Source organism: Erythrolamprus reginae, chromosome 1 (genome assembly GCF_031021105.1).
Source record: "Erythrolamprus reginae isolate rEryReg1 chromosome 1, rEryReg1.hap1, whole genome shotgun sequence".
Taxonomy (NCBI): Eukaryota; Metazoa; Chordata; class Lepidosauria; order Squamata; family Dipsadidae; genus Erythrolamprus; species Erythrolamprus reginae.
In genome coordinates this window covers 241,233,130-241,245,936 of record NC_091950.1, presented here as the reverse complement: position 1 = coordinate 241,245,936, position 12,807 = coordinate 241,233,130, and the positions used below count along the sequence as shown (strand labels likewise).

At 40.4% G+C, this 12,807-nt stretch overlaps 1 protein-coding gene across 1 annotated transcript in view; it reads left to right on the top strand.

The window, feature by feature from the left end:
* The first annotated feature begins 14 nt into the window (after positions 1 to 14).
* The window catches only part of SLX4IP (SLX4 interacting protein), a 100,208-nt gene continuing 87,415 nt past the window's right edge, over positions 15 to 12,807 (top strand). The window contains exons 1-3 of the mRNA XM_070732643.1: positions 15 to 102; positions 8,074 to 8,166; positions 10,209 to 10,262. Coding sequence (XP_070588744.1) covers positions 10,236 to 10,262 — 27 coding nt within the window. The 5' untranslated portion in view covers positions 15 to 102; positions 8,074 to 8,166; positions 10,209 to 10,235. The remainder of the gene's footprint in view (positions 103 to 8,073; positions 8,167 to 10,208; positions 10,263 to 12,807) is intronic.

Here is a 12,807-nt window from a genome sequence, read left to right as displayed (position 1 = left end):
CCGTCACGTGATACGCATGAGCCAATCCCCGCTTCGGGATGTCTCATTTTCAAATTTGTTTTAAACTCGCCTTTCAAGCTGCAGCGTACGCCTTTGAATGAGGTAAGGGACGGCTGCAAAAACGATGCGGAGTCTTAAAGCGTGTGTTTGGAGACATGGCAATTGCCTCCAATTTTTGCATTGAGCCGCTGTTAGGAAGCGTCACAAGAGGAAGAGGGGTTGTTGTCGTTGTCGTTGTTGTAACCGGTGATTTGAGGAAGCTTAGTAAACGTGGTGGAAAGAATAGTGGTCATAAAGGTCCAAGGAGAAAATGCTGGCTGGGGAATTCTGGGAGTTGAAGTCCAGATATCTTCAAGTTGCCAAGGTTGGGAAACACTGGTCTAGGCTAAGAATGAAAACGTAAACACGGTTTTCATGTAGAATTGTACTATGTGTGTGCGCGTGCGGGTGTGCATATACAGTATGTGAAATGCTGAGATGACTTGTTAAGGAGTTTGCAGAGCAACCCTTGAGTTGTTAAGGATGCACAGGCACAAAGGAAACATGGAATTCCAGCAGATATTCAGGAGACATTATTATTATTTATTATTAATTTATAGATTTGTATGCCACCCCTCTCCGTAGACTGATATGAATACAGTACATGATTCAGTTATGCAAACCAGATACATTAAAGTGTATAAAATAATGTTTCCATTATTATTATTATTATTATTATTATTATTATTATTATTATTATTAAGATTTGCATGCCGCCCTTCTCCGAAGACTTAGAAGCTGCAATGGACTACGAGCCGGAACACTAAATTGCGCTCGCTGCACGGCTCATAAGTTCTTGCAGGACCAGCACGATTTTGATGATGCATCTGTGGAGGTAGCAAAATTGCACCTGTGTTTCAGTGAGGTTTTACCTGTGGCTCCGTGCGCAATTTTGCTACCTCCACACGTGCAGCAGCAAAATTGCGCTGGCCCCGCAAGAACTTATGAGCCGCGACAGCAAATACAATTTAGCGTTCCAGCTCGTAGCCCACCGCTGCTTAAAACACTTTAGAAATACCATAGTCAAGTTAAACTGTCCAGTCATACACATTCAAATCAGTCAATATCTCTCAATAAAATACTAATATTACAAGCCTTGTGTTGTCTTACATATCAAACTTACATCTTACAAATACATCAAGCACAGAGCTAACTACACCAATCACAATTAATCAGCAAAATGAGCAGAGAGAAAATTATGCTTTCTGGCTCCCTCTTATGGCAATTTGCAACACTATCTCTTAAAGCTATAGTACTTAAATACTATATTGCCAACCCAACTGTTTTGTACATAGTACTGTACTAACAACTTTGTCAGCTGAAGATAAGACAGCTACCTTCTAATGAGTTAGCCCTCAGCAAAACTCAGATTTGGGATAGACAGTTGTTGTTTAAATATAATTGTTTCCTAGAGCAAACCTGTAAGTAGTCTGTTGGTGTTACCCAGAGGTGGGCTGCTAAGGTGGAACAGTGACGTGTGCTTGCCCCCGTGGCTCTGAGTGCTAGCAGAGTCCTGCACAATTTTGCTACTGCAGCCATGCAGGTAGCAGAATCGTGCGTGGAGAATGCATTTTTTTTGCTTCTGCATTTGTGTGGAAGCAAAAAAACGTTCCAAAACAGCCGTACCTTATATATGTGCTTGTTATTACCCAAGGTTTTCCCTGCCCATCTTTGTTGTGAAACCTTCTAAAAGGTATTTGGATCTTTTTTGGCTTGAAATTTTGGAAACATCTTTTTCTGTTTCAGTTTCCACAATAGGCACAGCAAGAAGGCTTTGTTAAAGTTCTACTGATCTGTCCCTGAGCTTGTAGAAATGTTTATTGCCATAAAATTAGCAGTCCCAACTGCTAAAACCTATGCTGCTACATGCAGTTCTGTCAACAGATGGTCCAGTTTCTGATGCTGCTGAGGCTTGGATGGAAGTAGAGTGTCACCTTGACAAAAGAATCAGGCAATAACTGAGTTACATTGCAGGTGCTAAAAATGGAATGTAGTCAGGCTCATTTTCCTACTGCTATTCTTAGGGTTTTAATACCCGATTTAATCCTTAGCTGGTGACAAGGAGTTGATTATGACCTGAACATTCAGTAATCATCCAGTAATCATGTGAACTATGATGAACATAAGAGCAAAGAGAAATTCAGCCAAGAAATCTGTTGTTGCAGGGGTTTACCAACCCCCCACCCCCCAAAGCCATAGTAATGAATTAATGAAAAGATTTGGATTTTGTAACAATAGTAAAACATTTAACAGCATTTTCTTCCTTTGCCACTGCAAAGTGTTTTTTCCCTCTTTAGGCTAATTTTGTTCAGAAATCAAGAAACCATTTGTGATTTTTTTTAAAAAAACCTCTTTATTCTCAGAGTGAAGTAGAAGAAAAATGCAGATGGATTAATTCACCTGTTCTGTTTCACTGTTTCCCCAAAACTGCCTGTTGGTTTTTAAAAATGTTGTTTTAAAACAGTTCATTTACAAATGCATATAGCCAGTGATGGGCTGCCAAAATTTTTACTACCAGTGGACGTGGCTACTACTGTGGGCGTGGCTTATGCATTTTGTTTCAACATCTTTCAGTGCAAATTGGGTGCTCTGGGGTGGAGCTCCAAATTTTGCTACTGGAACTGCGTTCCTGACCGTTCCTGTAGGAGCCCATCACTGCATATAGCTATCAATGAAAGGGGATGTTTGTGAATATTTATAGGCAACCTACAAGAAGCTGGCTACATTTGCATTTTGTAAAAGAGGGTGTTTTGGAAAACAATCTCTCTGTGAGTGTTGTGTATGTGACAACAAATTCGAAATTTGAAAGGATCTTCTACCCAATATCTCTCCCAATATCACCTTATTTATTTCAACTTCAGTCCCACATCTCAAGTATGAGAAAATTTATTCTAACTTGGCTATAATAACTAATGGGTGCAAAGCAGGGGTGAGTTCACTCACCTTCGCCACCGGTTGCATCATAATGTTTCACGGGCATCCCCTTGTGCAATTCTCTAATCAACCTGAAACACCACTGAGGAGCTGATCAGCTGTGCTTTGGGCAACGGAATAAAGATAAGTACAGTGGTACCTCATGATACGAACCCCTCGCCATATGAACAACCTGAGATACGAACCCGAGGTTCGGATATTTTTTGCCTCTTCTTATGAATGTTTTCTGTCTTATGAACCCGACCCCGGTGCCCGGCTGTTTCAAAAGGTGACAGCCGGGTGGCGGGGCTTCTCGGCGGCCACCCGAACCCGAACTTTTGCCGAACTTCCGGGTTCGGCATTGGGAGAACGCTGAGAAGCGCCCGGCTGTTTCAATTGAAACAGCTGGGTGGCGGCGTTTTTTTGCGTTTTTTTCCCGTTGCACGCATTAATTCATTTTTCACTGTTTCCTATGGGAAACAATGTTTCGCCTTACAAACTTTTCACCTTACGAACCTCCCCCGGGAACCAATTAGGTTCGTAATACGAGGTATTGCTGTATAAGCCTGAGGGCAAACAGGAGAGTCCTTTTTCAAGCAGCAGCAGAGGAAGAAACTTCCAAACAGTTAAAAATGCAGAATTATTTTTTTAAAAAGATGGTGGTGCCCACCGACCGGCACCAACCAAACCGGATCTGTGATGCCATTATGACATTACCAGTGGGTTGTTACTGGTTCGGGTGATCCGGTCTGAACCAGGACCAACCCACCCCTGGTGCAAAGTAGATTTTGCACTCCACATTCATGCAGAATATTATTTAAGGAAATCTGAAAATGGAGAAGGAATCGAGAGAGAATAAAAGCAATGTGCACTCAAAAGCAGGAGAGGGAGATACTGCATTGGAATGGGAGACTGATTACTACTGATACAGAAGAAATTTCCGTTGGTTAAAATCTTTGCAGGAATATTTCTGTCAAACACTAGGTGAGGCTATTGCGCCACGAAGACAATTAAAAATGGGAAGATTTTCTTATAATTAAGATACCCGAACTGCAATGCTGAAAAAGAAGCTAAGTAGAGATACAATAATCAAGTCTCAGATTAATAAACTGAGGAATGCGAAAATGTCATGTTCCTATAGGCAGCTTCCTTGTTATCCTTTTCCCATGAAATAGGCCAGGAAGGATTTGTTTCATAGGAACTAGCATGAACATGTATTGCTTCCAAATAAAGTCGGATTTAGGAGCTAGATTAAACAGTGACTTTATATTTGGATGTTTTAGAAATTATAACCTGGCACCCAGTTTAGAGAAAACTGCATGCCTTGGGTAATTAAATATGTGAAGGAAGCATATGCTTATAAAAGATACGTGTATATCTTGGTTTGTTAAAGTGAAAGTTTGATTATTGGAATGCAGGCAACTTTAACCCCATCAAATCCATCTCTGGTATTATTATACAGTATTTAATTATTCATTAAGTGATAGCAATGCTATATACATTGTAGAGATGGATGAACTTGCCCATCTACTTGCAATCTACAAAGAGAGTTTGTTAAAGTCTGATAATCTCTGTTTTCTGTCAAAAAAGGTATAGGAGAAAAGAGGTGATTTTCAAAGAAATAGTAATTGGGATCTATAGTATCTGAAGTGTGAAGTGTTCCTCTTTAAGTTATACTCTTACAAGATACATGATTTCTTCTCTATTTTTTTTTTCTTCTTAATTGTATTTTCTGGCAGCTGAACATGCTATCTTGGTAATTTTCTATCTATAAAAGTCTTTGATACCTTCATACGTCCTGGAATCCTTCAAACCTGAGATCCCAGTTTCAGTTATGGAAAGAACTGTGCATGGAAATGAATTTGCTATTCATAGGGTATCGTTTAATATGCAAACATGTCTGGAGGGCACCAGATGCATACTGATGTGTCATATTATCTCGAATGCATCTGAACAATTCAAGCTGAAAACCTGACAATGATCTCTCCTGCTCAACCTGTCAGATGGAAAATGGTATTTGTGCGTTGAAGTATGGATGCAATATACAGTGGTACCTCTACTTAGGAACTTAATTCGTTCCGTGATCAGGTTCTTAAGTAGAACATTTTGTAAGCAGAAGCAATGTAAAAGCAAATAATGCGTGCAAATCCATCAGGAAAAAAAATAAAAGCTCGGAATTTGGGTAGGAGGAAGAAGAGGAGGACAATCGCTGCCCAGAGCAAAGGGAGCGTTTCTTTTCTCTAGACGCTGGCAGAGGTTTATATTATTATTATTATTATTATTATTATTATTATTATTATTATTATTATTTATTATTAATCAGATTTGTATGCCGTCCCTCTCCGTAGACTCGGGGCGGCTAACAGCAATAATAATACAATGTAAACAAATCTAATATTTCAGTTAATTTAAAAAACCCCAATTTAAGAAACCAATCATACATACTGACATACCATGCATACATTTTATAAGCCTAGGGGGGAGGGAAAGTCTCAATTCCCCCAATGCCTGGTGACAGAGGTGGGTTTTAAGGAGCTTATGAAAGGCAAGGAGGGTGGGGGCAACTCTGATATCTGGGGGGAGTTGGTTCCAAAGGGTCAGGGCTGCCACAGAGAAGGCTCTTCCCCTGGGTCCCGCCAAATGACATTGTTTAGTTGACGGGACCCAGAGAAGGCCAACTCTGTGAGACCTAACTGGTCGCTGAGATTCGTGCGGCAGAAGGCGGTCCCGGAGAAATTCTGGTCCGGTGCCATAAAGGGCTTTATAGGTTTATTCCCTCTCCAAGCACCCAGAGAAAGGAAAATGCTTTGTTCGCTCTGGACTGCCAAAGCCTCCTTAAGGGCCACCGAAAGGCTCCTCTGGCAGCCCAGAAAAGCCTAAGTTAGCCAGGATTAAAGGGGGAATGGCAGGAAACTGGCCAGGCCTTCATGCCACTCTCAAATTTCCTGGGAAATTTTTCTGGGCTTGGGTTCTTAAGTAGAAAATGGTTCTTAAGAAGAGGCAAAAAAATCTTGAACACCTGGTTCCTATCTAGAAAAGTTCTTAAGTAGAAGCCTTCTTAAGTAGAGGTACCACTGTATTTCCTATCGCTAAATGCAGATAATGGTTCTGCACGTGAGGAAAATAGGCTGGATTTCAGTGACATGATCACCCTGTATCAGTGCTGTAGATCGGAATGCTTGGAGATGTGAATTATATGCTTCCCTGTGAAGAGAAAATGAACGTGTATTTTTTTTAAAAAAACATCCATGAGAAAAGAGTGTATGGTGGCTAGCCATTTCTAGTTCTCAATATGTGGAAGTTTCCATTATTTTGTTTATTTGGTCTAGGTTTTTATGTACCCGAAATCAGGTGTGGTTTTTACTTACCTTCCCTACCAGTTTGCACTGCAACATTTCGCGCACGTGTGTGCATCCCTGGTGCGCATGCTCAGAAGGTGGTTTCAGTCTGAAACACAGCTGAGGAGCTGCTCAGCTGTGCTTTGGGCAAAGCAATAAAGGTATTAATCCGAGGGTGGATGGGAGGGCTTTTTTCACAACAGAGGATAAGGAGAAACCATCCAAACACTGAAAAGTTATTTACAGGACCGCCTCTTGACACATACCTCCCAGAGCACACAAAGTTGGCCTTCTCTGGATCCTGTCGACTGAGCAATGTAGGTTGGCGGGGCTGTGAGGTTGGCAGGGCCTTCTCCGTGGCTGCCCCGGCTCTATGGAATCAAATCCCCCCAATGTCCATACTGCTCCTACCCTACTGGCCTTCCGCAAGGCCACTAAGATCTGGCTTTGCTGGCAAGCCTGGGGGCCATGAATTAACAACTATCATGGCTGAATCATATGAATGTTTAGCATGTATGTTGTTGTGATTAGTTAATTTATGGGTTTTTTAGTTGGGGTTATGTAATTTTTTAGATTTTAAATTTGACTTCTTTTTTTATCATTTTGTATTTATATTGTTGTTATAAGCCGCCCTGAGTCCTTCAGGATTGGGTGGCATAAGAAGTAAATAAATGAAATAAATAAATAAAAAATCATCAGAAATTCTGAAAAAACCCCGATGGTGGCGCGTGCTGAATCGGATCCATGATGCCATCTTCACATCACCAGCGGATCTGGTCAGGCGATCTGGTCTGAATTAGAAGGAACCCACCTCTGCCCAGAACCCTATTGCATTACTCCTTTCCAGGCAAATTAATTGTGTTGATCTGCTCCTAACCTTGTGTCCTGTCCTCATAGCATTGTTGTATGTATTTTGCAAATACATAGGCTGTCCCTATAGATGTCCAGGTTGAGGTCAGTCACCATGATCATGACTCTTTTCAAGGTTTAGCAGAATGAGTTAGTACTTTGCTGGAGCTTTTAGCTCTTTTGACAAAGTACAAAGTGATAGCTTTCTGCCCGGTCCTTCCTAACAATTGAAGGCAGAAGAAATTGGAGTCATGTTATTTTGTATCCACAATTCAAAGGAATTCTTGTCCCTCAAGGCTTAGGGCTTAACTAACAATGTGGCATAAAAAACATAATTATCTAATGCTAGGATCTCCAGCATGGCATCCAGAGGCACCTGTGTGCATGGAGAAAACTTGCCCTGATCTGATATTTTTGCATTAAATTAAGAAGCTGGTTTGCTTCATATCAGAGCAAAATGTCCAGTTCTTTATTTTCAAGAATGCTTCTGGACCCCAAATGAGATCTATAACTTTTTGTAGGAAAAGAAAATGATGGGTTGCTGCATTTAGTATCCTCAGAAAAAGAAGGAAATGCAAAGATCACTCTTCTGGTTTTCAGGATAGCAGTTAAAAGACTATAAATTAGTGCTTTGTAATTGTTTTATAGCCCCTAAGATAGCCATTGTATCATGTCAAGTCCTCAAGACCTTTTTGTGAGAGTTGTGACTCCCAGCTTATAATTGGAGGCCCCTTTACTGTAATTAGATTTTTGCTGTAGCAAAAAGGAAAGCAATGTTGCATGACCTCGTGAAGTTTGATTTAAGTAATTTCTTCACTTTATTTTGGCACAGTATTCTTGAATACTAGTTGACAAGAAACTCTCAAGGATTCGGATATCTTAATTCTCCAGCTTGGCAATTAACGTTTTTGTTCTATTTCATTTTTTAAAATAGTTTTTCAAAGAGGAAACTAGTGACTTCTACAGCGTCATCTGGCTGCTATTAGAATCTGAACTGAGAAGTCTCAAACCTTTATTCTGCTGGCAGGTAAGAATTGAAGGGGGAAAATTTCAATTCTGCTACACAGACAAACAGCATACATGTTGGTAAACATGGTTGCACAGAAACTGCCATTAGGGCAAAGGATGAAAGGCACATACACAAAACGAATTGAATGAAGAAATAACTTGAAGAACCAATATAAGATACCGACTGAAGTAAAAAGTAATAACCATTACGAAACGTTGTGGTACACAGGCGTAATAGGATGTGGGAATTTATTAAAGGTTACTGAATTCTTTGGTGTGCATTAAAGTGGTGCCCTCATCTGATCACAATAAATCCTTTTTGGGGGGGAACCGATCCTAGCTTAAAATGCTTTCCTTGGAGGAATCTGAACCCACATTTTCACTCTAGAATGTTTTCATGTATTTTGTGAATTTATAACCAGATTTGTGATGCTTATCAACATACTTATTTAGTTCTTCATAATATTTTAAACATGCTAATAAGAACAATCAGGATTGCAAAAGGTTGCATCCTGTTTATTCTTGCTATAGATTGTTCTCCCTATGCCCTGGGATCTTTGTCTTTGGTCAGAAAATTTATTTGGCATAGCAAATTCTCAGCTGGGTTCCATTACCATTGAAAATAATTCACAGCTTGAAGAATGTTGACCAGAATTTGCTCTCCTACAAAGTAAGAGGTGCCTAGGAGAAATAGGCCTGCAATTTAGATAGTTTTAGGAATAAATGTTCTGTCTGAAAACACTGCAGGTATCCTTTGCTTTAAAATACGCAAATCTGAAAGTGTTTCTTCCCTTTTTTTTCCCTTTTGGTGTCTCAAAAATGTTTCCCACACCCACCCACCCTTCTGTGGGCTGAGACATCTTTTGCATGCCAGTTGTTTAATCTGCCACTCTCCCTCCTATCTCCTAAGGCAGGGATCCCTAATCCCTGGTCTGTGGATCAGCACTGATCCTTGGCATGCCAGCAACAGATCCATGCAAACAAGCAAAGCACCATCTGCAGGATGCAGGTAGTATACGAAACCATGCCCCCCTCAGTCCACCAAAAAACCTCTTTCCACAGAGCTGGTCCCAAAAGGTTGGGTTCCACTGTCCTAAGGTCATTCCCACATGCCATTACAAGACTTCACAATCATGTGCTGGTCCTTTCTCTTTCCATTTAGAGGGACGTTCCAGAGATTTTTAAAGCATGATACTATTCTCATGAGAACAGTTGTTCCTCTGAATAAGAGAGCACCCAAACAAATTGATGTCGGTCTCTGAAGCTCCATGCCTTTGTCCCTTCCTATATAATTTGAGCTTCTTGGCTTCAACTTCCACTTGATAATCATATTATCAACAGACAGAATAGTAGATTTAAATCATAAATAATCTAACAAGAGTAAATCAATCCTGAAATTTTGTAAACTGTAACATTATTTACAACGTTCACTTTTAAACAGAAGCTTTGATCGGAAGTGTTCTTCACGCATAGGTAGTATTTTCCCACTTTCTAATTCTTTATTAATCAGAACTGTTTACATTTATGATGGTGAGGCAAATGAAATCCAGCTAGGAACTTTAGCATAAATAAATATGCATTCGCAGTAGAATGGCTTAATATATATTTCTTATAGGAAGATTTAAGTAACATTTAGGTTTTCCATCTTTGGATGAAATTGCTACTGCTGATAGGTTTGGATATCAAAAGTGTCATGGTTGGGAAATACTACAGTAGTATTTCTCCCATTATCCTAATAAGTAATTATATGTCTGGAACTTTCACCATAAATGTTAGAAATGTGCTATTTTCCATACTCTATCCCAATAATTCAAAAACAAAAAACCAAGAATTGTATCTGCGGAAATAATTTAAAACCCCAAGCAATTTGGTTAAATGTATTACATGCATTCTGTGCCTAATTCTACTTTGTAGTAAGCTATAAAATAAAAAAAGAACGACCAAATTATACACAGTTGTGAACCCAAGATTCTTTCAACTTTGACATTATGGTATGTGGGATTCAGAGTCTCTAATCATTACTGATTTCCTACAGTGATATCTCTTTTATTTATCTTACAGATTTCATCACCAATTAAAGAGACCACCATGACTTTGGACAAATTGGTTATCAAGGTAAGTTGATGATTGATGTAGGCAGAAAACCTATGTACAAATAACTCCAGTTGGATTTTATGGGAGCAAATCTGGTTGCATTGTTTGTTTCTTACATTGAAATGCACGGCTAAATGATTCTAATATATTTCCCGTTGGTGTCAGGCTAGCATAACAAATGACAGTGTTATTTCAGCCTACTAATTATGTGACTCTCTAAAAATAGAACGTGCATAAATTCAGGGGGAAAGTTGTGACTGAATATCATCATAAAAAGAACCCATATTTGTGACCAGCCAAAGAATGCAACTTATTGTACTGTCGGTTCAATCAGCTATTAGTAAAATGCAGTAATGGACTGTATCCTAACAACCATGAGTAGAAGATGATAGCCATTAAAACTGTTTTACAAAGACTTCATTGCTGGAAGCAATGAATGGGAGAAGGGGAGAAATTATCTCAATTTTCATTGGATAAGAATCACATTTTTATGTGACAGAACAAGCGGTAGAAGCCTTGTGGTTCTGAAAAATGAATCATGTATTACAACTGATTGGTTCTATCATAGTTTATATAATTTGGAATGGAAAGTAAAACCCCTCCGGTTTCAAGAGCACTCCTTTTTTGCATTGTTCTTGCTGAAAATACAAAAGTATATAACTGGTATATGTATACAGGTAGTCCTCAGTTAATGACCACTCATGAAGTGACTATTTGAAGTTATGAAGGTGTTGAATAAGAGGTACTTCTGACCCGTCCTCAGAGTTCTATCTGTCCTAGGACCTCCACGATCACATCATCACCATCTGGCCAACCAGCTCCTATTTAAGATGACTGTAGCATCGCATATCATGTGATCGCCATTTCTGACCTCTGCTGATTGCCACAAGCAAAGTCAATGGGGAGGTTAGCAGGGAAAGTCACAGGTTGCTTGGCTAATTTGTTCAGTCTTGTGACTTTTTCCCCTGAGGAGCATGCAACTCTACCCTACTGATAGCAGTCACCTGCTTACCCTCATGCACCTGGCGGCAGCCACCCCTGGCCCTGTAGTATTAGCGCTGCACTGGCCTTTCATGTCCCCTTGCGTGCCCTGCCTCATCAGGCAACAGCCTTGTATCTGCCCAATCCCCTAATTGTGAGATGCTTGGGATAAGCAACTTCCTACTGACTTCTCCATTAACTTTGCTTTTTGGAAGCCGGCAGAAAGTTGCAAGGAGGTCCTTATTTGCCCAGAAAGTAATACACCACATTTTTTTCCTTCAACAATTATTTATTGAACACAATGAAACTTACACACAAGAAAGAATGATGTTTCTTCTACACTCCCTATTCTTCCACGTAATCTCCATCCCATTCCTCTAGCGAGACACAAGGGAGTGTATGCCCAGTCGATACCACTCCTTGTTCTGGTCACGAAACCATTTCTGCACTGTGGGAATCACCTCTTCGTCATCCTCAAAATGTCTTCCACGACTAACCGTACTTCTGTGAACTGCAGATTCTCCATAAACTGTACACAAATGTTTGTGAATGTTCCCAACAGTTTATTTCTCCGCAGTGAGAAATTCAGTGACGGCAAGCTGCTTGTAACATACATCACTTACAGAGGCCATTTTGAAACACTGCTGCAGCTACGCTATCTGACTGAAGAAACGCAAAATTTACACACGCACTCCTGACAATTCAGCTAATGTATATCTAAAGTTTCGCATTTGTACCATTACTGTAGGCTGAGAAAAAAATGGGGTGCATTGCTTTCTGGGTGACCCTCACAAATAAACAATGTCGCTTGGCGGGACCCAGGGGAAGAGCCTTCTCTGTGGCGGCCTCGGCCCTCTGGAACCAACTCCCCCCAGAGATTAGAATTGCCCCCACCCTCCTTACCTTTCGTAAGCTGCTTAAAACCCATCTCTGCCGCCAGGCATGGGGGGACTGAGATACTCTTTCCCCCTAGGCCTTTACAATTTTATGCATGGTATATCTGTATATATGTTTGGTTTTTATAATAATGGATTTTTAACTGTTTTTAGTATTGGATTATTATTATATGCTGTTTTATTACTGTTGTTAGCTGCCCCGAGTCTGCGGAGAGGGGTGGCATACAAGTCCAATGAATGAATGAATGAATGAATGAATGAATGAATGAATGAATGAATGAATGAATGAATGAATCATACATACATACATACCCGCAATCTTTGCCTAATAACAGTAACAAGGAGTGCAAGGATTGCCATCGCTAAGCAATGCAGTCGATGATGTTTTGCATCAATGAGTGACCAAAATTTAGAGATGTCCACAGACTATAGAGCAGGGGTGTCAAGTCCAATTTCATTGAGAGCTTCATTAGGGTTGTGTTTGACCTCAGGGGCTGGGGTGGGCGTGGTTGGGGTGGGCGTGGCCAGGTCAACATCACTAGTGTCTGGGATCCCTGTGGTGGCTCAAGTGCTCTGCCATTGAAAACAGGCTGGTGAGCTCCTTTTTCGGCAGCTTCCTGCAGGGAGTTGCAGGAGGCCATCACAACCTAAAACTGAGCTCGTCAGCCCATTTTCACTGGCAGACACAC